At 37.9% G+C, this 26,436-nt stretch overlaps 1 protein-coding gene across 2 annotated transcripts in view; it reads right to left on the bottom strand.

The window, feature by feature from the left end:
• The window catches only part of LOC129767746 (band 4.1-like protein 5), a 171,477-nt gene extending 150,655 nt beyond the window's left edge, over positions 1–20,822 (bottom strand). Inside the window, exon 1 of one of the 2 annotated variants that reach the window (XM_055768915.1) lies at positions 19,721–20,822. In XM_055768915.1, coding sequence (XP_055624890.1) covers positions 19,721–19,876 — 156 coding nt within the window. In that variant the 5' untranslated portion in view covers positions 19,877–20,822. The remainder of the gene's footprint in view (positions 1–19,720) is intronic. The other variant, XM_055768925.1, reaches the window with a different exon arrangement.
• Positions 20,823–26,436: the final 5,614 nt, after the last annotated feature.

The following is a 26,436-nucleotide window of genomic DNA, read 5'->3' as shown; positions in this document are numbered from 1 at the left end:
TTTTAGCTGTTTTTTATTCATTGTTGTGTCAATTAATTCGCAGTGCTGATTGTATATACGCATCATGCGATTGATAGCAGCGTTGTTTGCATAATTTGTTCTGGATGTTTTGGTTAGAAACAAATTGAGTGTTCTTAGTTGACGCCCAGGTACATAGAAATTTAATTTTTCTAGTAATTCAGCTGATTGTACTCGTTGCGAAATTAGATCATTAACAAAAGAAAGCATTACAAATTTACGGCGTTCCTTTAGTGCATGGATGTTTATGAGCATGCAGCGTGCTTCATATGAAGGAAGTAGAAATGAGGTCCAGTTCAACTTACGGAGTGCGAATAAGAGAAACTGTTTCTGGACTGACTCAATGCGTTCTTCATGTACGACCATATACGGGTTCCGAACGATGTTACAGTATTCCAGAATGGGCCTTTCGTATGTGATACACAAAAGCTTGATTGTGTATGGGTCCTGGAAGTTATGTGAGAAGCGCTTGAGAAATCTTAACACACTATTTGCCTTATTGATTACAGAGTTGTAGTGTTCTATGAATGTGAGTTTACAGTCCAGGACGACGCCTAGATCTATAATTATTTCACATTTCTCTACATTTTGATTTCCAAGACGTATTACAATATTTGGTACATGATTTTTTCTGCTAAATGTGATGGAGTTGCATTTTTTTACATTATTTTAGTAGATTTTTATTACACCAAATATGGAATACATTTCGTTTTAGAATTTCGATGTCGTTTTCATTACCAATTTCCGCGAAAAGCTTCATGTCGTCTGCATACACAAGTACATTTATACTCTTGAGAACGAAGGAGATGTCATTAACGTACAGAATGAAAAGAAGAGGACCAAGATGAGAGCCTTCCGAAGTGACTTTTACTGGATTTGAGAGAGAATTTTGAAAATGAACAATTTGTTCACGATTTGTTAGATAAGAATTCAGCCAGTTTAAGAGTAAGGACTCTTCCAATTTTTTGCAATTTGAAGAGTAGTAATAGAATGTCGATGCGGTCAAATGCTTTACTGAAGTCAGTGTAAAGAGCTTCTACGTGTTTGCCATTTCCCATTGCATTCAAAATAAAAGTCACAAATGTCAACAAATTGGTTGCAGTTGAGCGGCCTTTGAAGAAGCCATGTTGCATATCCGTTATTCTATTCTTTACTTGTTGGAAGACTTTCATTCACTATTGCTTCGAAAAGTTTTGGAATGGAGGAGATAATGGTAATTCCACGATAATGACGTACGTCAGATTTTAAAGATAGGTACCAAAAAGATTGTTTGTATTTTTTTCTGGGAATATTCCAGTTTGTACCGATCGCGATCCTGAAAAAAAATTGCAGAGATTACAAATTTCGTTCGAAGAATGCCCTACATCATCATCGAGATGCATCTGCGAAGGAAAGTTATTGCTTTTGAGTTTAGACTTTACGTAATAAAAGAATTTCTTCGAACATGATTTGACTTATGTTTCGACCTTTCTAAAGGGTGTGTCACATCAAATTGCATCACGGAAAAAACGCTGTAGAAATTCGCCCAGTAGACCGATCCTTTTGAAAATTTTAGACAGTAAAATAAAAACTATTAAACAACTTTTGGCATTTTCTTTTATTCATACTTCGAGCCCAAGCCCGTATGCTCGCACCTTCCACTTTACCCCGTCCATAAGGTTCTGAACAACGTCAGGTTGTAGTTTTTTTTGAACAGAAATCCATTTTCTCTTGAAGTCCGCCTCCGATTTGACAACTTTTGGGTTCTTCCGGAGGGCCTGCTTCATAATCGCCCAATATTTCTCTATTGGGCGAAGCTCCGGCGCATTGGGCGGGTTCATTTCCTTTGGCACGAAGGTGACCCCGTTGGCTTCGTACCACTCCAACACGTCCTTTGAATAGTGGCACGAAGCGAGATCCGGCCAGAAGATGGTCGCGCCCTCATGCTGCTTCAATAGTGGTAGTAAGCGCTTCTGTAGGCACTCCTTAAGGTAAACCTGCCCGTTTACCGTGCCGGTCACCACGAAGGGGGCGCTCCGCTTTCCGTAAGAGCAGATCGCTTGCCACACCATGTACTTTTTGGCAAACTTGGATAGTTTCTGCTTGCGAATCTCCTCCGAAACGCTGAATTTGTCCTCTGCGGAGAAGAACATCAGGCCCGGCAGCTGACGAAAGTCCGCTTTGACGTAGGTTTCGTCGTCCATTACCAGGCAATGCGGCTTCGTCAGCATTTCGGTGTACAGCTTCCGGGCTCGCGTCTTCCCCACCATGTTTTGCCTTTTGTCGCGGTTAGGAGCCTTCTGAACCTTGTATGTACGCAGGCCCTCCCGCTGCTTGGTCCGCTGGACGAATGAACTTGACAAATTCAGCTTATTGGCAACATCCCGGACCGAACTTCTCGGATCACGTCTAAACTGTTTAACTACGCGCTTGTGATCTTTTTCACTGACGGAGCATCCATTTTTGCCGTTCTTCACCTTCCGGTCGATGGTTAGGTTCTCGAAGTATCGAAGTATCGATTCCCAGCATCTTACCGATGTCCCGATGTGACAACTCAGGACTCTCGAAATGAGTGCACAGGATTAATTCACGACGCTCTTTTTCGTTCGACGACATTTTTCCAAATTTACGAAAAATTGACAGTGAAGCATGGCCAACGTGATCTATACACTCTTATCTGATTATAAGCGAAAGCTGAAGTTATAATTCCTAAAAATTAAATTTCTACAGCGGTTTTTCCGTGATGCAATTTGATGTGACACACCCTTTATTATACTCTTCGTGCACACATTTAATGGCAAAATTTAGTTCTTGGGAAGGTTATATAATAGCAGTTCTTGGTAGGATTCATAATAGCAGGTAAACAGATAAACTCGATATCGCTCCGGTTAATGATAACAGAAATATTCCAACGTATCTCGAGCATGTCCAGAAAATGCAGAGTGAGCGACAGACGATGAGCTATCATCAATCCAAGTAATAATGTTCTAACCCAAACAATTCGAAATAAATTTCACCCATAAAAAAGGAACGGTGAGACAAATTTCAAAACGACACAGAATTTGGGACAGGGTGATAGGGTGATAGCTGCAATCCCATCCTAGTACGGTCCAAAATGGGAAGGCCAAAGTGTCAAACGAAAAACTGTGGAAGTAAACAGAAAGGAATGAAACCCGTTGATAGTCCATATATGAAAGGTGAATGTTAAAAAGGGAACGAGTGCTACAAAACTATTGCAATGAGGTGAAATTACGCTAGTTAATTACTTGATTTTGAATGATCAAAATATTACTTATTATTTTCAGCACGATTATATAACGACAAAGGGTTACCAAACTGCGTGATGTTAATTCGCCGGGTACATGGAAAACGTGTTTACCCGCAGCCAAGTTCTCGCGACTTCAATGAATGGCAATTGCGGAAAATGCAACTGCAGAAAATTACATCCGCAGCGTACGACGACGGACGATAAATCAGCTGATTAAGTGAGCAATTAAGAATATCTCTGCTGGCAAACGAGACCCACACAGTGTGACTCCAGGGTAGACCTAGTTTCTGTGGGAAAAAACAACGTTCTATGGTATAGAAGAAAAAAAACTCGCCAGCCGGTATCTATACGTGTTGTTTTTTTTTGCATCTCTCTTGCTTACCACTTCTTTCCGAGTAAATAACCCCGAGAAGCTCATAACATCCTAAGTATCTGTGTAGTTAATGAAATTTTCACGGCGCATTTCTTCGGAGCCCCCTTCTGTAATGAACACTGTTTAATGGCTAGCGGAAAAGCTATATTTGTTGGTAGGTCGACCTTCCCGAATGGATCCGAACGGGTTTTTTGCTTCAAATTTAATGGAGAGATAACAACATTCGTGGTTGAAATATCTGGAATTTTATCAAATAAAGCGTTCAAGCATTCAAATGATGAATTTCCTCGACAACTCAGATTGAGTATCAATCGGTACGACGTGCAACTATCTAGAATAGTAATAATAAACTGTTTAAACAGTTATGGTGGAAGCCCGTCTACTCTAGAAATGTATATATAAAGCATTGAACATTCAATTTGTTCTAATTTGTGTGGTAAATCGCAATGCAATGAAAAGTTTCCTACAATGGCTAAAACTATAAAACGAGTTTAGGCGAATTTCATACAAAAATTTAACCCATGATGTGGTGACATATTTTTCCCACAGCCTTTTTTATTATTCTGCTGTTCCTTCACCATTTAAAAGCGCACCTAGAAATCTGGTTCAATTTACTGCCATGAGTTGCTAAATGAAAAATAGCCACATCCTTTAGGAACCTACAAAGTTCTGGGTGATTCCATGAAATGGTATCTCTGTTTCCTATTTATGGATCGATAGAACTATTACAAAGTATTCTCCAAAACCTAAATTCAGTTTATAATTTTGATCACTTTCAATAATGAATGTTCCCACCAAAATGAGAAAAAAGCTTATGTTTTGATATGTTTCACGGGAAAACTAAAAACCATATGTGTTTACACGTTGAGCCCTTATACATCAGCAAGCCGTGGAATAAAGGTGACGTATAATTTTCATCAAAACGAATATTGCAGATTTTCTTCGTGATTTTTTTTTCTTGTAGGTCATTTCAGTGTTTTGAAGACTATTTCTCGAAGAAGTTGTGAAGTTATTGGAGCCATTTGTTTAGCGAGTGGAATTCCCCGAAGAAGATATACGAATTTTGAATTTTCAAGTGTTTTTCGGTGTGTGTAAAGCTTCCCGCTGTATTGAACCTTGGTGCAGGATTTCTGAAGATTCCCTGCCTGTGGAAAATATAAAACAGCTAAGTTTTTGTTTTGTGTTACTTAATTAATCAATTAATTCTATTTTTTTTTTTTTATATATACAAAAATAATAGTTTTATTTTCTGTGAGTGTTAGGCATTTTATGCTCTCTCTGCTCTCATTTTTATTACACAATTCTATCTAAATGGAGGGGAACGAACCCTCCGATGTTGATATGAGCATCGTAGCTTCTCCTAGTAATTGTTTTTCTGAAGTTCGTCCTTCGAAGAAAAATAAAAAACAATCACAGTTAAATTCGACACAGCCAACAATTAATTCTGTTTCACTCAATTCGGTTCAAAATCTAATTAATTCTCCTCAACATCCAATCATTGAGAATATTCCTCCCAAGAATCTTTCTCGAATACGACAATACCAGAACGTTTCGGGTTCATCGAAAAATCGTTGGGTGGTATTCTTCCGTCCCAAAGGGAAAACGGTAAGAGTGACCCAAATTTGTAAAGACTTGAAATCTAATTACTCAAGTGTCTTGGAGATTACAAAAGTTAATAAAGACAAACTTCGTGTTGTGCTCTCGGATTGTAAAGACGCTAACGCAGTTGTAAATAATTCTTTGTTCACTGCTGAATATCGAGTGTATATTCCGGCACACATTGTTGAAATCGATGGTGTGGTTTCGGAAAAATCTCTCCAACTAGCAGATTTCGAAAAAGGGTATTTTTCATGATGTAAAACTTCCTCATGTGAAAATTTTAGAAGTTCGATCGCTGAATTCATTTATAATTGATGGCAACGAGAAGAAATATTTCCCATCTGGTTCTTTTAGAGTCACCTTCGAGGGCACAGCTCTTCCAAATTATGTGCTCATTGATAAACTTCGTCTTCCAGTTCGATTATTTACTCCCAAAATAATGTCATGCACTAATTGCAAACAGTTAGGTCACACTAAAACCTTCTGTTGCAATAAAATTAAATGTTCTAAGTGTGGAGTCGATCATGATGAAAGTATTTGCAACAAGGATGCTGATAAATGCATTCTTTGTGGAGGTGTTCCTCACACAGTTAAAGACTGTCCAAAATACAAATCCCGTTCAATTAAACTTAAACAGTCACTTAAAGATCGTTCTAAGCGATCCTTTGCTGATATACTCAAGGCAGCTCAGGTATCCGAGATTTCAGAAAATCGTTTCTCTGCTTTATCAGAGGATGATGAATCGGATACTACTTTCGATCCAATAATCGCGAGAAGAGCTAGAAAGAGAAAAAATACTTCCTCCTCCAAGCCTGCTAAAAAAAGAGGATTATCCTCTAATCAACCAGAAGCTTCTTCTCATTTTTCTGCTCCTTCCAACAGTAACCCTCCTGGTTGGGGATCCTCTAACTATGACGTTCATTTCCCTGAATTGTCAAGTCATCCCAGATTTGCTTCTCGATCGGTTCCTGAACCCCAATCATTTTCAGGAGGTATTTGCTTTTCTTCAATTGTTAGATGGATCTTTGATATTTTCGGAATTTCAGATTCATTGAAATGTCTCATTTCTGCTTGGCTTCCTACTATCAGTCAGTTAGCTAAACAAATGGTTGCAAAGTGGCCCCTCCTCTCCTTCATTAATTTCGATGCCTAATTTATTGGATGAGTCAGAGAATTCTACTATTCTACAGTGGAATTGTAGAAGTCTTCTTCCAAAACATGACTCTTTCAAGCAAATGCTCCATTTTTTGAATTGCGATGTGTTTGCTCTATCTGAAACATGGCTTCGTTCGGACAATATATTAAACATCCATGATTTCAATATTATTCGTTTAGACCGTGATGATTCCTATGGAGGAGTTCTCATAGGTATTAGAAAATGTTATCCATTTTACAGGATTCCCCTGCCTTTAGTCACAGGAATTGAAATTCTTGCGTGTCAGGCACGCATCAAGGGTAGAGATTTGTGCATTGCTTCTATTTATATTCCACCAAGTACAATGCTTAATTATCGAAACCTTGTGAATATAATTGAGCTTCTTCCACAACCTCATCTTATTTTGGGAGATTTCAACTCACATGGTATTGGCTGGGGTGAATCTTTTGATGATCGAAGAGCTAATTCTATTTTTTGTTCTTCCTCTTTATCATTAGATTGTCATTGGAAGGTTATCCAAGGTCCACATGGAAGTGATCATTTGCCGATCACCGTTTCTATTTCAAATTATTCTAAATCGTCTGAAACTATAAATGTTCAGCATGATTTATCTTGAAACATTGATTGGAAGAGATATTCTTCAATTATTTCAGAATCAGTGGCATTAGTTAATGAGTTACCCCCGTTAGAAGAATATAATTTTCTAGCTGGTTTAATTCATGACAGTGCTATTGATGCCCAAACGAAACGTTTTCCTGGGAATTCGTTTCGCAGACGTTCTTCTAATCTGTGGTGGGATCAAGATTGTACAAATCTCTATAAAGAAAAATCGAATGCTTTCAAGAATTGGCGTAAATCAGGCTCCTGCGAATGTTACGACAATTACATTTATCTGGAGCGTAAATTCAAAAGCTTCATAAAAGCCAAAAAGAGAGGCTATTGGCGTAATTTTGTGAATGGGCTTTCCCGAGAGTCTTCCTTGAGCACTCTTTGGAGAGTTGCCAGATAAATGAGAAATTCAACTCATTCAAATGAACAAATTGAATATTCTGAATGGTGGATCTTTGACTTTGCCAAGAAGATATGTCCAGACTCAGCACCTGCTCCACCTCCCTTCTTGGAGACATCTGATGATATTGCGCCTCCGTTCAGTATGGCTGAATTTTCGTTTGCACTTCTGTCATGTAACGATTCGGCGCCGGGGTCAGATAGGATCAAATTCAACTTATTGAAAAATCTACCTGATAATGCGAAGAAATGTTTGTTAAAATTGTTCAATGTTTTTCTTGAGCAGAACGTTGTTCCGCATGAGTGGCGACAGATTAAAGTTATAGCTATTCTGAAACCTGGTAAACCTGCGTCTGATTATAATTCTTATAGACCAATTGCAATGCTCTCTTGCATTCGAAAATTATTAGAGAAAATGATTCTATGTCGCTTAGATAGCTGGATAGAATCCAACAACCTCCTCTCACCTTCGCAGTTCGGGTTTCGTAGAGGTAAAGGAACTAATGATTGTCTTGCTCTGCTTTCATCAGAGGTTGACATAGCCTTGTGTAGTAAGCAACAAATGGCATCAGTGTTCCTAGATATCAAGGGTGCGTTTGATTCAGTTTCCATTGAGGTTCTTTTTGAAAAACTTCATCTAAATGGGTTTTCTCCAAAATTAAATAGTTTTTTGTTTAACCTAATGCATGAAAAACATATGAGTTTTTCCCATGGTTCTTCGTCAGTTTTACGGATTAGCTACATGGGCCTTCCTCAAGGCTCATGTCTTAGTCCAATCCTTTACAACTTTTATGTAAATGACATCGATGTTTGTTTATCAGGAAACTGTACTTTGAGACAATATGCAGATGATTGTGTAGTGTCGGTAACAGGCAAAGACAGTATTCATCTGTATAATCCCTTGCAGATTTCTCTTGACAATTTGGTTGAGTGGGCTTGTAAATTGGGTATTGAGTTTTCTTCTGAAAAGTCAGAAATGGTTGTGTTTTCAAGAAAACACCGTCCCGCACAATTGCAACTTAAACTTTTGGATAGAACAATTAGGCACTCGCCGTCATTCAAGTATTTAGGAGTTGTGTTTGATTCTAGAGGCACATGGGGTAAACACATAGGTTACTTGAAACAAAAATGTCAGAAACGAATAAATTTTCTCCGATCCATAACAGGGACTTGGTGGGGGGCGCATCCCGTCGATTTGATTAGGTTGTATAAAACAACCGTTCTATCTGTTATGGAGTATGGAAGTTTTTGCTTCAGGTCCGCTGCCCGTACTCATATTATGCAACTGGAAAGGATCCAATATCGCTGTTTGCGTATTGCTCTAGGATGTATGCAGTCAACACATACAATGAGCCTAGAAATTTTAGCTGGTATCCTTCCTCTTTCTGTGCGCTTTTTCGAGTTATCATTTCGTTTTTTGATACGTTGTGAAACACTCAATCCGATAGTGATAACAAACTTTGAAAAAATGCTAACCTTAGGCACTCAATCTAAGCGAATGTCGCTATATCTTGAATTTCTGACCCTGGAAAGCCCATCTGCTTTACTTGGTTTCCAGACCATTCCTTCAATTTTGTTCAATCCTTCTATTAATTTTGACTTGTCAATGAAAGTTTATGTGAGTGGTATTTCCAGTGATCTCCGCCAAATAGTCATGCCTACAATTTTCTTGTCAAGATATAAACATATTGACTCAACCAAAATTTTTTTTACTGATGGATCTAGTCTTAATGGTTCCACAGGTTTTGGGGTATTTAATATTAACTTCTCCATATTCCGTAAGCTTAGTTTACCCTGTTCGGTGTTTGTTGCGGAATTGGCTGCAATATACACTGCATTACAACATATTCAGACCTTGTCCCCTGAACATTTTTACATTTTTTCTGATAGTCTCAGCTCTTTAGAGGCACTTCGTTCGGTAAGGTCTAGATATTCTTCGTATTTCTTGTCTGGAATCCAACATCTTTTAAGTGTTTTGATAAGTAGATCATTTAATATCACTTTTGTATGGATTCCCTCTCATTGTTCGATACCAGGAAATGAAAAAGCTGATCTTCTTGCTAAGAAGGGCGCTACGGAAGGACTGTTATTTCATAGGCCAATTACTTTTGATGAATATCTCCATTTTCCTCGTGAACGTGCACTTCAATGTTGGCAGACAAGTTGGAATGGTAGTGATAAAGGTCGGTGGCTGTATTCTATCATTCCTAAAGTTTCCCTCAAACCATGGTTCAAAGGATATAATTATTCTCGTGATTTCATTCGAGTAGTGTGCAGACTCATGTCTAATCATTATTCCTCGAATGCACATCTTTTTCGAATTAACATCAGTGATAGTAACCTATGTATTTGTGGTACAGGTTACCACGATATTGATCACATTGTATGGTATTGCTCTGAATTTCAAAATAAAAGGTTATCTTTAATAGAAAATTTTCGCAAAAAGGGAATGCCACTCAATGTTTCGATCCGTGACGTTCTGGCTACTCGTAATCTCGATGCAATTATGTTGATTTATTACTTCCTCAAATCCATACACTTTCAAGTATGAGTATGTGTGTATTTTTCTTTTATTTTTGATTATCGTTTACTTCTCCAACTTTTTTGTTTTTTTGTTATGAATATTTTTATTATTTATCAATAATATATGGTTATTAACGTTTTCATTTTTCTTCAGCTATTTTCCTCAGAACTCAAAAATACTCAGATGCACGCAATTGCTCGCAATCTTCAAGGAGGTGGTTTTCTCTATAAAAAATCCTCAAAAAGAAGTCTTAAATACTATTTCATAATCAATTGTTGTATAATTATTTATATTGTTCTATTTCTTGAAAAAATCATAGGGTTTTATGCCTTTATGAGAAAGAACATTTGCATAGTTCTACTCACAGAGGCTTTTCCCTATACATAAACACGGCTCATTGATGCTTATCGTTGCTGAGCCAGTTGAAAATAAATTAAATTATAATTAATTATAACACGTTGAGCCCCGACATGGTGCACTTCTCATTAAGCCCGCATCAAGAGCGCTTGCACAATATCAGCGACGTTTCCTATGGAACTTTTGCCGTCTCAACGTATGCATTAACTAGCGTCATTTATCAATACTTAGTTGAGATTTCTTAAGCCAAATAACACGCCTTGAATGTATTCCGAGGGGCAAGCTCTAGAATACGCGTAACCACAGTGCAAGTGGAAGAAAATTCCTTTGACGAAAAATCCCCCGGCCAGGACGGGAGTCGAACCCGAACACCCGGCATGATAATGTGAGACGCTAACCACTCGGCCACGCGTGCACCTCCCAAAGATATTTATTGTATAAAAAATAATCCGAAATTCCCTGTAGAAAATAGTCACATTTTGTGATACATCCGAAAACAAGTCATATTTTATTTATTTTCTTACTTTGTTACTGTCAGTCCCAGATGCTCTTGCTTTTCCTAACAAAAAGCTCAATGTCGCTAGGGACCGACGCGGGGCTCAACGTGTTAAGGACTGATCTGTTAAACACGGGTGGTAACAAATCCAAAAGATTGTCACACAGGCTAACAATCTAGAATACACATCCCATCGAATGATTTTTTACAATGCACACATAATTCACAGCGATCGAATTGCCTCAACCATTGTGTTATCCAAGGCTAATGCGCAACTATTAATCACTCTCATTACCCGCAGTAAGCCGATTATCAAACGACTTTGAATGGCTACCTTATGCTGATATAAATAGTCCGAATTAATCTCGACTTTCTGTCGTTCTTTGTTCTGTTCCAACTTTCAAGGTATGACAAATTGGACATGCGGCAACTGCACGTGACTTTTGCTCCATATTCCTAATTATCTGTTTTGATACCCCATCTCTAATCTTTTAGTTTTATGTTGCTTTCCCATCGGATGTTCCAAATTTCATCCAATTCTCTGCCGGCGATGTCATTTACCGCCAGAGATGGAATAAATCAAAAACACGCACTACGTGCGTGTATCAAAGAACTTTTCCTGCGTGTGAAACAAGGGCATTGGTGCAATAAAATATTCACCGTTAAATCACCCAATTCAGTTCAATTGTGTTTCATTCAGCCTTATTCTAAGGATCAACTCACTAACGACCAGCTGTTCGAAAAATCGAACATCAACTGACAATTTTGCATGTCTTTGGGAAGCAACCAAATGGTAATGTTTCAGTACCAAACGATGGCTTCATTTACTAGCTTATCATAATTTTTTATTTTTAGTTTGTATAACTTTATTGCGTAGTAAATTCTGCAACTATGCGTGGAAGATGTTTTAATAATATAATCTAACAAATGACAATGGCAAAAATATTTGTACCGTATTACTTTGATGAAAGACCACCCAATATGATGTAGGAAAATAAAATAAGTAATAAAAAACTTTTTAAATTAAACGGTTTAATTGTGATTAAACCTAATAATGTACTAAAAGCTAGAAAATAATTAGACAAGTAACAGTTAGCAATTATCACACCTCTCCTTCATTAGTCTAGGGCATTGATAAGACTAAAATAAAATTTACAATTTGCTCTTTGACACCCAGCTCTATCTTTCTTTATTTCGCTGCAATATCGATATAAACAATTCCTAGTGAAAATTCAAGCAAAATCATCGAAAATCGCGATTTTTAACCCACTGTACTTATAAAAGCCACTTAAATTTCACTTGAACGATGAGAGATTACATTTCTCTTGAAATAAGTCATACTTGAATTATAAAAAGAGAACTTTTTTTCAAACTGTATATAATCGAGTCCAAAATTGTATATAATCGAATCATATACAATCGAGTCCGACCTGTATAAGGAACTAGGTTAACGAAGAAAATATTGATGAAGTATGTTATTCAAACTAAATCGTAACGATCACGCAAGAACTGTTCAATCACAAAGAAATGTTCAAATAGTTTCACAGGAAAATTTTCAGTGTATTTCAATATTCCGGACATATTCTTCAAGTTTGATCTAACGTTCGAAGGTATATAATATCGACATAATCACCTGAACCTTCCTGAATATTCTACAACTCGATAGGATTACTATCTTCAGCGTTTTTCTCAGCTTTTTCAGCACATTCCAGTATATCGATATCTAGCATCAGATCACAGTTTAAATAGTCTCAGATTGAACATTATTGATCTTAGAGGGTGAAAGTATTTCAATTGCATTCAATACGGGTATATCTGAAGGATCCTAGAGTGCATTTAAATACAGTAAGAATGCTGATTAACATGAAATGTAAAAAAGACAAATATCCTCCATTTCTTGCAGTCTTCGTAATCGAACTAATTAATCGAAAATGACGATAGTACTGATTCAGGTTCTTGATTATGTCGAAGTCCAGCTGCTGAGCTACGGAAGTAAAAAATTGTGAAAAAATTGTAAACTTATCGATTTGAGCTTTGATCGGAGAGATTTTGGGTGCGCTGTAGAGTTATCAACGAACATGACCACATTTGAGAAGAAATAGATATTAGTATGATACATTACCATTACACATAATTCCAGAATTAATTCTTTTTATTTTCTGTGGAAATTTTTTCGTCAAGTTACATGATCCATTTCTCAAAAAGCATTAAGGCCATCCAGGCTTTGGTGTTGGTCTCGTATATCACTGGTAATGACTTCTTCTTTTTGAAAAAGCGTGGGTTTTTTACTCTTTCCATTGACCAGCAACGGTAGTTTATCGCTTCCGCCCATGTTGGTTGTGCTTTAAAGTTGAGAATTCCCTATTTCGGAACAAATTCGCAAGCCTTCTCCCAAAGAATAGAACCTGAGAGAGATAAATTATTCTATCTGCCCTGATAAGACAAAAAATCCATTGACCGCTCCAGCTTTTCGATTCCGATATGCTTTTTGTCTAGATTCAATTTTCCTTCCGATTCCATTTTTTCTTTAGCTTGAATAGTGTTGATACCGTACTTTGAGCAATACTGAAATCTTTTGCAGCTTCAGACCCCTTCCATCTATACTTTTCAGAAATAACAATTAATAACGCACAAAAACATGCGCGCGCAAACCAATCGAGTTAGGGAGGTAAAATTCCATGTAAAAATGAATCAAAACCCATCTAGTAAGGGAGGTATCGAGTTAGGGAGAGAAGAATGTTTGTAAAATCAAAGGTGCCATGAAATTCATCGAGTTAGAGGAAATATCGAATTACAGAACCAGTGGTGACCAGGTATAGACACGGTGCGGGCCGAATTAGATTTTTTATTATAGCCGCGGGCCGCAATGATTTTTTTCTTACTACTTTTCATAATGATATGTGAAATATACGTATTTAACTGGTACTTTATTGACATACTTTTTATTTTAAATTAGAAAAAATTCAATTCTATACCTGTAAAACTCATAACTCGAGAACAAAATGAGATAAAAAACCAAAACTTTTATTGAAGGTATAAAAGTATCCAAAATTAACATTTTTGGCAAATTTATTCGCTTCTTCACGCAGAGTCCAAAACACTAAGGCCAATCGTCAATCGCTGCAGCTTCTCGATAGAATTCTTTAACGATTGGTAATCCCAATGAGAACGTCCACAGGCACGTAATTTGGGGAGATGAAGTCTGGCAGGTTTGTTGTCAGTCTCGTTTTTTAACCATTCCAGTAATTTGTTGCATCGTTCCAAACATATTCGCTTCAATCTGGCCATCAATAAATGACTTACACATCGATGTACGCACCAATTAATTTCGACTGATAGACACTTTCGTTTCCGGAGAGGATTGCGTTGAACGCGTTCATGAAAACGTAGATAACATTGTACAGCCTACCGACCTCGGACTTCCCTTTATGGGCCTATCGACCACAACAGCTGTTTCTTTGTACTGTTGTAGTGTACGGAACACGAATCGTTCATCGATAGGAAACGGTTTGAGTAGCTCGTAGATCTGTTTTGTCGGTTTCCCACATTCAAATAACGTGACAGTTGCCACATGCTTCACGTACAGACCGAACATTATCGTTGCTAGGAAACAGAAAAAGTGTCGATGGGACCACGAAACTTGGTGAGAGAGAAGTTCAACGCTGTTTCGATTTCACTCGAACTACTTTTCTTGGGCCATTTTATCTAAATCAGCTTGAATGTGAGAGATAGCGATGCGAAGCGTGTTTTCCAAACGACTTTCAGTGATTTTGTTCCTTGACTTTGACTTTAATTCTTTCATAACCAAAATAATTGTTCACAAATATTTGCAGATTCAAACACAGAAGTAATGTATGTTTTATTAGTTCTGGAAATCGCGCTTCTGGAACATATCTGGAGTAGGAATCCAAGACATCATGGTTTTGGAATTTGTCACGCAACTCTAAATCACACTGCGTTTCAATGAGATCCATCTGCATGTTTTCTGCATCGAAATTGAATGGAGTAGAGAAAAGTGGAGAATTATTTCATGGGCTTTGAATCACCAATATCTGCGAGGAAAATCAATCGACTGGACTTACCCAAATCAAATGTCAAATTTCATGGTATGGGTACAGTCGTAATTGTTCGGATCGTTGACGTTTACTCGCCAGCGAGTAACTGACAACGTATAAACCCAGTTTTACTGCCGTTACTTGCATGAATTTATGTGAGTTTGAGCATAACAGAACCATAAACGTGAAAAAGTCTTTTGAGTACTAACGAGAACGATTGTCAGAAGATTAAATTAGCACAAAAAACGGAAAAGAAAACAAAAAACAGGAAGTGGGTTATATCTATGGTATAACCGCAAGGGTGACATAGGACTATCGTTGATTTAGAGATCATTTGCATGAAGTTGAATCTGAATTCATTCTGAATGAATGAATATTTGGAGAACTTCGAAAACGAAAGCGTTACGTTGGAGGCACAAGGTTTTATGCATCCAATATTGGATACGGAAATATCCTACTGATGGGGAAGAATAATCTTCAGAAGCTATCCTGTTGATTGCGATTGATTAAAAAATCACAAAACCTAATGTATTTGGTCACAGTGTTACATGGATAGAAAACATTAAAATAAACTCTTTCATATGAATGTAATTTTAAATTCCCAGAGGAACTGGCAGATTATTTTCAGTAACGATTAGATATTCCCACATTTTCCTCGATACTGGAAGCCCTGGAAGTGGTTAATGCTAACTCGATAACCATCTGTTAATAGCACTTGATTGAAACATATTTGGTCACAGTGTTACATGGATAGAAAACATTCAAATAAAGTCTTTCACATGAATGTATTTTTAAATTCCTAGAGGAACTGGCAGATTATTTTCCGAATCTTTCTCGATCCAAACGGAAAGAATTCCGTGCGTGTATGTGTGTGTGTGTAGCGGCTGCTTCGAGATCTTCCCGGGGAACCGTTTGTAGCATCACTCTCCTCCTGATGGATTCCCTTCTGGCCTAAGGTGCACAAACAGGCTCTTGGTGACACCGTTCATCCGCGCTTTCATGATAAATGAAGAGCTTCACCACAACAGCGACAACATGCTCCAATCGCTGTTCAATTAGAACTGAGTGGATTTCCGAGCAGCGCTCGCTTATATACCGATTGGTGATTTCAATAGCCTATTTTGAAAGCAAATTTAAGACTATTGAAACAAGTTTTTGAATCAGAAAGTAACAAGTATAGAACGCGTAGACATTTTATCTTTCGAATGAAGTGTTTATCATACCATTTCGTTCAGTTGTTTAGGAGCTATTAACACTCAAAATCTCGGTCTCCGGCGTAACGCTTTCGTTTTCGACTCTTTGATTTTACACCCCGTTATAGAAATGAAGGACGTAGTCCTACGTCAAAAAGATTAGTTTGGATACACACAATTAACAAGAATTACACGCAAAGTTGATTTGACTTGTATGGAAGAATTTTCAACCATATTCATAATTTCGCTCGTTTTTTTTTTCAAATCAAGCCGCGGGCCGCATAAACAACACCGGAGGGCCGCAGGATGGCCACCACTGGTATATCCTATACTAAATTTGCTCATCTTTCAAATATAACCAATAGAATTGTTTTCCGTAGCATACTTTTTAATGTAGAGTCTGTTTGAGACAGTGCTTGGAAATATCTGTATCACATCAATCTTTTCAGTTGAATTTCCGGCCACATTCGATCATTATACCATTGCATTCTGGGAACCGAAAATGAACCAACGCCAAACCTCACAACCACAGCAAGCCACTCACAGTTGATTCATCCAGTTTTTTCATTCTGTTCTGCGTTCACGGAATGTGAGCAAAACAAAATATCCCTAGTCTTGTCATTCATTGACATTAACATACCAGTTCATTCACTATCAGCATCGTTCTCGGACACTGACGAAACGGAGAAATTCGTTGAGGAAGATAAGAAAGTACAGAATGCTCATAATAGTGACAATAAATTAAATTGTTCAAGCTTGCAAGGTTTCCGTCTCAGTTAAATTGCTTTCATTTTACATAGTGAATATGCAGCTCCAAATCCACTTGTCAGAAATGCTTCAAAAGAAGAATTCCGATGTAAAAAATACCGTCTTGACTCAAATTTCAAACATTTAATTTTTTTTAAATTCTGAACACACGAACATAAATTGGTGGTGTCCAAGACTCGTGTCTCGCAATGGAAATATTTCGAGCTTCCTTTTGCAAACGGATCAAACTATGCTATAGGATTAGCGGATGAAATTGCCAACATCCAGCTTTGGCTGACATAGTTTGCATTCGCTGCTTGGATCGATTCTGCAGAATGCCCCCTCGCCGTCCAAGCCTAAGCAATCCTTAGCTGTGAGTGTGCATGCAGATCTTGCTCTTTTGTTGGCATTTCCGCTTGCGCCACCGACTTGCGTTGCCCTTTCGGAGTAACTTCAAAAACAACTGAATAAGCAAGGCACTGACTCAATGAGAAAATCACACACATATCGAGATATTGCAAATGAACAGTCACAACATTCCTGACAATTCAATGGCAATGAATAAATGTGAATGAATTCTCATGACTCGAGCTTTAAGGAAAGCTCAGAGAGCACAGAATGAATATGAATGAACACAGTTGTAAATTTGTTTGCCGTCGAATGAATGACAGTAGCATCGACAAGCAAAATAAACGCGTTACACTGATAAAAATATATTTTCAATGTTGCTTAACAAGCTCAATATTTCCAAGCTCTGGTTTGAGGCAACAGAGTCCAATGTTGAATTTCGAACATATGCATAGGATTTTTCTTTCATCAAATATGATCATCTATCACCTCCTGTGAGATTCTGGATAATTCTTTTTAGGAGAAAGGTGTTTTCCGACTTTAAGGAGATACTGCAAAAATGAAATTCTTCTTTTATATTCAGAAAACGAAAAATATATGCATAAAAAACGAATGAAAAAACTTTTGACTCGATTATATACAGTGAAAAGAAATCCGAGACTGTATATAATCGAGTTCGCTCTGTACTTCTATAATGCTTGTTAGATTGGAAATGTTTCTGGGATTTAGCATTGCATTACAGCAGGCTCTGCCTCTGCCTATCTGTACTTTTGCACAAAAATCTGTAATCTGTACCAAAAAAAAAATACAAAAAATCTGTATCTTTCCAGATAAATCTGTACGTGTGGCAATACAGTCTGAGGGTAAAAACGGATGTTTTTCTCTCAAACTGGTGAGCATTTCGATCTCTGATTTCTATGGAAAGGGCGCATGAAACTATCAATTTTTCTAGTTTTTTTTTTTCAACGTGATTCCACAAATTTACACTGCATGCTGCCAAATCATACTCATATTCAGTGGGAACTCCAAAAATCTGTTTATTTTTAATTTTAGTTTAACACATCTCATACCAGCACAATAGGTTGATTTCTCTAGGAGAAGTTGTGGAATACCTCTCTTGAGTCAACTAACCTCATCGTGGGATTGTGATGATAAATCAGAATTTTCGATATTCCCAAAAGCATGAGCTTACTTTCCCAGACAACACATCGAGCTGAGAGCAATATGGTTGACGCGTTTCCAATCGTTAGTGCTGTGTTGACTCAATCGGCTCACCAGATTTGCATATCTCATTTTCGTACGTAGGCATTGCTATAATACATCTTGTCGTGACTCAAGACTTGCTGTCGTTATGCTATAGTCGAATATTTCCCCCACGATAGCAGATAGTTGTATCAATGACGAACAAGCAGATGGTCACTAAATTCTCCAACAAGAATTTAGGTTTTTTGAGTGCTAAATATCAATCTTCATTGATATTATTGATATTATTGATATTGATATATATATATATATATATATATATATATATATATATATATATATATATATATATATATATATATATATATATATATATATATATATATATATATATATATATATATATATATATATATATATATATATATAATAAATTGATATATCAATATTCAGTGATATTTTGTACTTAAACTTTCATACAAAATGTATCTGTCTTTATACGCAGCACAAAAAAAACAAGCTTAAAATAAGCAATCTACGATTTCACAACCATTTTCCGTTGCTTTGGTGACTGCATCCAATTCCGGACAAGATATTTTTCGGTCGTTGGTTATTGCACTTCCGTCCCGGAGCGACTCTCTCCACGGTGGTTCACTTTCAAAACAAAACAAAACAAAACTAGAGCACAAGCCGCGGTTTCCTTAGCGCTTGCGGTGCCCACACGTTTCCAATTACTTCACTCCAAGAAAATTGTATTTCGGATTGAGAAAGAGAAAATGGGTCGATTTTTGTTTGGATTTGGTTACCTTCCTCGTATGCGTCAGCATCCGCGCCATAGATTCAGTAGCTTGCTATGCTCTTCGGGTTTCACTCGGCCCGTGTCTCGAATATCCACAAGCGGCTGACTGGCTGGATGGCCTTTTGCATCAGAAGATTCCAAAAGCAATTAACCGAGCGGGAAGCCAGCTATTCGGAAGTGGATATTTTCCCATTACCGAAAGTGTACGATTCTTTGTACAGATATCGCGCAACGGAAATTGTGCGATTCGTGTCAATGACAGCGCACAGTTCGGATTTTCGAGGGAAAAAGGCCAGCGAATGAATTGATGAAGCCGTGTCTCAATGCTTCTGATTTCACGAAAAACGGCATTGGGGTATATAAATTGGCAAAAGAATCATCATGTTTGCCCGAAACGCAAACAATTACTCGATGCGGAATCAATTAGCAAAACATTTTCGACGGGCAGAAAATTGAGATCGAAGAGGCTGACGCATCTTGACGATGAGATGCACTTCCAACTCCTTCAAGGCTGAAGGCGCTTCTTCGTTTTGCACTTAGAGACAAACCTACTGACTCAATGTTTATATCGACTCAAGTTATGTGCTTTCAACCTACCGATAAATCCACCGGCAAATCCGTGTTATCCAGCAATATAACCCGACATGGGATTAAATTCTTGTTTGTTGGAATCCGTTGTGATTTGATTTGACTGCTGGCTGTTTCCGACCCGGGCAAATTCCGGGTCTTCCGTCGACTCAAAAACCTTAGCATTGCTATCGTCGGCCCTGTGTGCTGCTATCTGTTATATTTTCTCTTTATCGCTGCAAAAACAAGTGCCGTCCAGCCGAAAGCAGCACTACCGCCCCCAGTCTGCGCTGGCGACTTCCATCCAAACAGCACCTTGTTCTTGAAACACCGGAATTTTGCGACCCTTCGCACTGAGGCGGCTACCGCACACAACAGCAACAAACTTCCACGACGGCCAGCAGTAAGCCAACAGGGATTGACACCAACACAACAATAAATGCAACCACCTTCTTTTCTCCGCACTTCTTTATTTCGTTGGCCTTTTCGACGGATAAACGCAACGCAACACAACGCAACCACTCGTCTGTTATCGTAGTTCAATATTTGATTATTCCTGTCTCTTTGCTCACAGCATTCGAAAACTGGACTCTCTTCTTGGTCAAAGGAGGATAGCCAACACAACAAAACACGGAGACCACTCTTCTTCCAGACTTCTTCCGTCACTTGCTCAAATGCTTTTTTTCTTTCTTCTCACTCACACCACTTGAATGCGCTTGCACACAGAAACTTCTTATTAGCTAAATATGCTTCTTTCCTATCCGTCAACCTGAAAGGCCAGCAACAGCAGCAAGCAAAAGCAGAAACGGAGTTGGCCTGAACACCCCTTTTTCCTTATAGATCTTGGCGAACACCATCACCACTTCCTCCGCCAGCGCAAAACGCGACCGCAAACCTTGCCCGGGACATTTTGAACGGGGCAAAAACAAACATACCAGCAATGACAAACTAACAATCAATTCGATAATTTAATTAAAACTCGGAGACTCATAACACTGGAAAACAAAAAGCAAACGAAACGTCCGATATTAGATATTTGGCTCAAATCATTACAACGAAAAGTAAAAAAAAAACCCGAAGAAAGCGCAAACCCACTTTCCACTGGAGAACGCAAATCTCAACTGAAAGCAAGTTTTTCTCGTCTTGTCAGCGTTCGGATGCGATGATATTTTTGGGACCTCAGCGGAACAGTGTCGACATCTAGAAAAGTTTGCTGTCTGTTGGCGTCCGTTGTCAGAATTTGGTTCGATCGAAACGAGGGGTGATGCACCGACAATGCGATGATTTTGTGTTAACTTGAGAAATCTAGAGCAACATGTCAATAGGGCCTAACTCGAATGTGACAGTTTCGAGAAAAATTACTGAAATTTAAATTCTCTTTTTCATATCCTATCTTAAACCGTAATGTAATTACACTGAAGAAATAGTTTAGTAAAAGCAGCTACCAAATCTTCAGTAGCAAAAATATTGGTAAAATAGACATTTTTAGCAAATATTAGGCTGTCAAAATGTCCTGCGGTATTTTTTTTTTTTGAATTTTCATTTGTTCATCAAATTAGTTTTTTTTTCCAATTCGTTTATTTGTAAGGCTCAATCGCATGAGCTTTGCGGAGCCACTAATTCATGATTTGTTTTTACAGAATTTCAACTTAAATCTATGTTTAGTAGGTTTCGACCGATTACTCGCGGTTTACTCGAGGTTAGAGGGGCAACAATTGTTGTGGGATGGATCAGGTTAGGGATATGGATATGAGGTATCGTTGTCTCAACCGAGAGTTGCCGCACGCACTGTAGCATTGTGCATAAAGACCAGGGATAGCATCTGGTGTTCGACTATCTGTCGAGGGTGGGCGACGGTGAGATGAGGGGACAAGACAAACAAACTAATAACGAGAAAGAAAAAAAAACACAACATCAAATTAGTTACATTCATCTGTTTTAAGTCAAATATGCACCGTTTTGTTCGATGACTTGTTCCCATCGAGATGCCAACTTCATAATACCCCTGTTATAGAAGCTTGCTTCCTTATTGACAAAAAACTCGGATAGCCAATTTTCACAGGCCTCTTTTGTGGCTAACTTCTGACTACCTAGCTCGTTCGCCATGGACAAAAACAGGTGGTAGTCACTTGGTGCAAGGTCCGGACTATACGGCGGATGCAAAAGAACCTCCCATCCGAGCTCCCGGAGCTTCTGGCGCGTCACCAAAGAAGTGTGTGGCCTGGCGTTGTCCTGATGGAAGACAATGCGGCCTCTGTTTATCAAAGATGGCCTCTTCTTTATGAGTGCTACCTTCAAGTGGTCCAGTTGTTGGCAGTACAGGTCCGAATTGAGCGTTTGGCCATAGGGAAGCAGCTCATAATAGATTATTCTTTGATAATCCCACCAAACACACAGCAGAACCCTCCTGGCCGTTAATGAGGGCTTGGCCACCGTCTGAGCCGCTTCAGCGGGCTTCGACCACGACCGTTTGCGCTTCATGTTGTCGTAAGTGACCCACTTTTCATCGCCAGTCACCATCCGCTTCAGAAACGGTTCGATTTTGTTGCGATTCAGCAGCGATTCACATGCGTCGATACGGTCAAAGATGTTTTTTTGCGTCAACGTGTGTGGCACCCATACATCGAGCTTCTTTGTGAATCCAAGCTTCTTCAAATGGTTAATAACGATTATGACTTATCCTCAGCTCTTGGCCGATGCTACGGCTGCTACTATGCCGGTCTTTCTCGGCTAATTCAGCGATTTTGTCGCAATTTTCGACGACAGGCCTTCCGGAGCGTGGCGCATCTTCGACGACCTCTACATCAGAACGAAAACGTTGAAATCATCGTTGTGCGGTGGAAATGGAAACTGTATCGGGTCCATAAACTGCACAAATTTTATTGGCAGCTTGAGATGCATTTTTGCCTTTGTCATAGTAGTACTGTAAAATATGTCGGATTTTCTCTTTATTTTGCTCCATATTTGCAACACTATAACTCACGAACAACTTAACCAAACAAAACACTGTCAAACACTATATTATAGCGCGCAAAAATACCTTTCCAATAAGCTATAGTATGACTCGATACAATGAATACAACTAGAACTACGCCCTTACAACGACACCTCGCGGAAATACCGCAGATCTTTTTTGGCCGCCTAATATTACCAAAATCGCGTAAAAACAATGTCAGACGCAATAAATATTCCTACCAGAAATTCGTATATTTTACTTCAAACCATTAGTAAGCTTGTTTTTATTGTCATACTTAACAACTGTGATGTGCGCACTTTGCAATCGTCATTTGTCTTTTGGAGACGAAGCGATTCGAAGGTAAGAATTTTCTTTTTATTGAGTTTAAATATGTATTCATCTCCCCCGATAGAGAATTTGTTTTCATATTTTCGGCGGGGAAAATATCGCAAGAAATTTTGATCTATATTAACATAATCAACCTGATACCATTTTTTTTTCTTTTTAGCTGGCCTTGAAAATTATATGCTGTACCATCATTCATCATAAATGACGACTGCGAAGTACGTACATTACAGTTCCTAGAAATGAAAACAATCAAGGTTACACATGCTATGAAGTAAAATGTACGAATCTTTAGTAGGGATGTATATTGCATAAGACATCCGTTTAACAAAGTTTTGGTAATATGTACAAAAAATGCGTACATTTTATCAATGTTTCAACTACTAAAGATTTGGTAGCTGCATTTACTAATGTTTTCCTCCAGTGTATACATTACAACACAATTGACCTTTTTCCTTGTCTTTGCAGCTGGCGTCATCCCAGACTCGTAATTCTTGTTTACCAAAAACCATCCAATCTATGGGATTGAAGGTAACGGTAAATTTCTCGCTAAGATTGGAATCTTTCTTCAACACATCATCGACCATAAAAAAAATTAAATTGGACATACATAATTTATTGCATGTTTGATATCATTAACATATGTATTTCTTTTCTTCATAGGGACACGATAGAACAAAATACGAATGAAACGCGCTAATTCTACCGACACTCTGCTAATCAGCTACCCCCGTCTCTAAATAATGCAAATCAGAGCGATGCAGCAGGAAGAGGAACTGGAACTTGTTCGAGTACTCGAGACTTTGGAAATGCGTATGAAATTGATGTGGTTGAGGCTGCGATTAAAACTTGCCTCTTGTATGCAGTTTATAGAATAATTGCAATGAGAATTATTGATGTTGTTTATAGAATAAGTTATTAGTATAAAGTATTCTAAGTATGTAGAATTAGATGTAATCAAATACAATTGTTTAAATTAAAAATAATTATTACAAAATATTGTCATTATCCCGCTCAAAAATATGAAGCAAAATTTTCATTGATATTGCACCAATGCTGGACCAACAATTCGTAGTTTGTTTGACATTTGTGCCCACCATTTTTTTTGTAATATGTACCACTGATTAGTAAGGTAGAAAATGACTAGAGAATTTGTAACATGTACCAAAAAATTCGTCATATTTACTAAATTTTCCTCTCAGTGTATAATCAATATGGCACATAAACAAAAGCGCGAAAATATATGCTTCAATTATCACAAATTTTTGGAATGAAGACATAAAAATGTAGTCCCTTTATACTTGTAGATCTCAGTTAGGCCCTTTTTGTTAGATCCAATGCCTGTGTTATTTCGATCGAGACGCATAGAAGTATATCCTAAGGTGAGGCCGTTTCGTCACTAAGTTGGTTAGGGGAGCGATATATGAAAACAGTACGGAAGAAAGCAGAAGGGGAATTTGCCTGTAGCGTGAAAGAGACAGATTGGAACCGAGCGAGCTTCGGCACTAGTGTATTGTGTTTTGTTTACAAACAAAAATCAGTAGACTTCCAAGATGACTGAAGAGTTTAGTAAGTTGGTCCACCTTAGGATATACTTCTAGGCGCCTTGGAGTTCCTGAAATGCTTGTTCTGAGATGCTGGAACGATAGGTGTTTCGTTTTTGACACTTCCATGACAAGACGTGAGACGAGTAGCGAGACGTAGCTTTCAAAATTATTTACTTTTTGTTTGGTTGTGTGGTTATGGTTTCATATCAACTCACTGAGGAAAATAACTGAAGGAAAAAATACGCAAATATATATTCGTGAACCTCCTTTTACCCTAGCCTTTATGCAAATCTGGATCTAGTAATCTCCTTCCCGGTATATGCACAGCATTCTCTTCCTGAGCGTAATCAGTGGAACTATAATCAACGTTATTTTTTGTCACCTTCGCCGTAAGCTGATAGCACTCTTTTCCCCCCCGATGGGAGCCAAACAGAAGTACAGAAGAAGCTTAGAAAGAAAAGCATTGATTGCGCGGCTAGAAGCGGGAAGATATACTAAAAACATCCTTCTGCACTGTTAAGGTGGCCGTACACTGTTTGCCCGGAGGTCAAATATTTGATATTTTTTGACAGATAAGGTTTGATTTGATATTTGTACAAACACTATTTTGTTTGCCACTCTTCAATTTTAAACAGTAGTAAACAATATCAAACACCGAACATGGAAAAAAATCAACTGAAATATCCAAGGTAACCTAACCATGTACCGACAGGTTCGAAGAACAAACTGAAAAAATATTTTAGGCATCCAATAACTGAATATTTGCTTGTCGTGTTTTGTGTAGAATATATTTGATCAGTACACGTTGACCAAATTTTATCTGTCAAAAAGAGTCAAATATTTGGCTTCGGCCAAACAGTGTATGAGCACCCTTATGATTCGACCGCTTATTGTACACTGGAGAAAAACTTTAGTAAATGCAGCTACCAAATCTTTAGTAGTCGAATCATTTGTAAAATGTACACATTTGTTGTAAATATTACAAAAACTTTGTTAAACTGATGTCAGATGCAATGTACACCCCTACCAATGATTCGTACATTTTACTTCATAGCATGTGTAACCTTGAGTAATTTCATTTCTGGCAACTGTGTGCCATTTCTCTAATGGAAGCGAAGTGATACGGAGGTAAACATTTATTATGGTTCATTATTATTATGATGTTTTATTATGATTCATTTTACCTAAATATTTTCCTTTTTCAGCTTAAAATCGTAGAAGTTCATAGCAACGGTTTCATGCAGCCGTAAGGCCGATTACACATTATCCGGTTTCTGCCGGACCGGTTTGAAACCCAAATGGCAAATTTCGACCGTACAAACCTCTTCACGGCGCCGTGATGCAGCCGTCTACTGCGACTACAATGTCCGGTGACCGGACAAGCATTATTCGCGATCACAGTAGTATAGTATCGACGTCTGGTGGAGACATCGGTTTGGGGAAGCAAATCATCCTCTATAAGATTATTAGACCTCAAAACAGTTTTAAGTTACTCAATTTTTTAATGAAAATTTTTACTTCATGTTATTTTATTACTTCAAACACGAAGTACTGACTTTTACTTAACCATTTTTGTATAATTTTCTTGATATTTTCACTAAAACTCATCATTATAATATAAAATCATTGTTAAACACAATTCTTGTTCAGGGATTTTTCCCTACTTGCAAAAGAACATGTTACTTTATTACAAAACGAACATATTTCATCAGAAAATAATAATTTTCATTCATAATTTTTATTTTGTATATGAGTTTATTGCACCTGAAAATCCATTATAACTATCATTTCCCAAAAGCGACGCACGAAGCTCTATGCCATCAACATGAATTGACAGTTTTTTGTCATGCTGTTAGTATTAGTGCAATTCAGGCAATTTTTCGTCTCATGTAATAGTA

This window comes from Toxorhynchites rutilus, chromosome 1 (genome assembly GCF_029784135.1).
Source record: "Toxorhynchites rutilus septentrionalis strain SRP chromosome 1, ASM2978413v1, whole genome shotgun sequence".
Lineage (NCBI taxonomy): Eukaryota > Metazoa > Arthropoda > Insecta > Diptera > Culicidae > Toxorhynchites > Toxorhynchites rutilus.
Note: the sequence above shows the minus strand (reverse complement) of the source record. Positions and strands in the feature narration are given on the sequence as shown.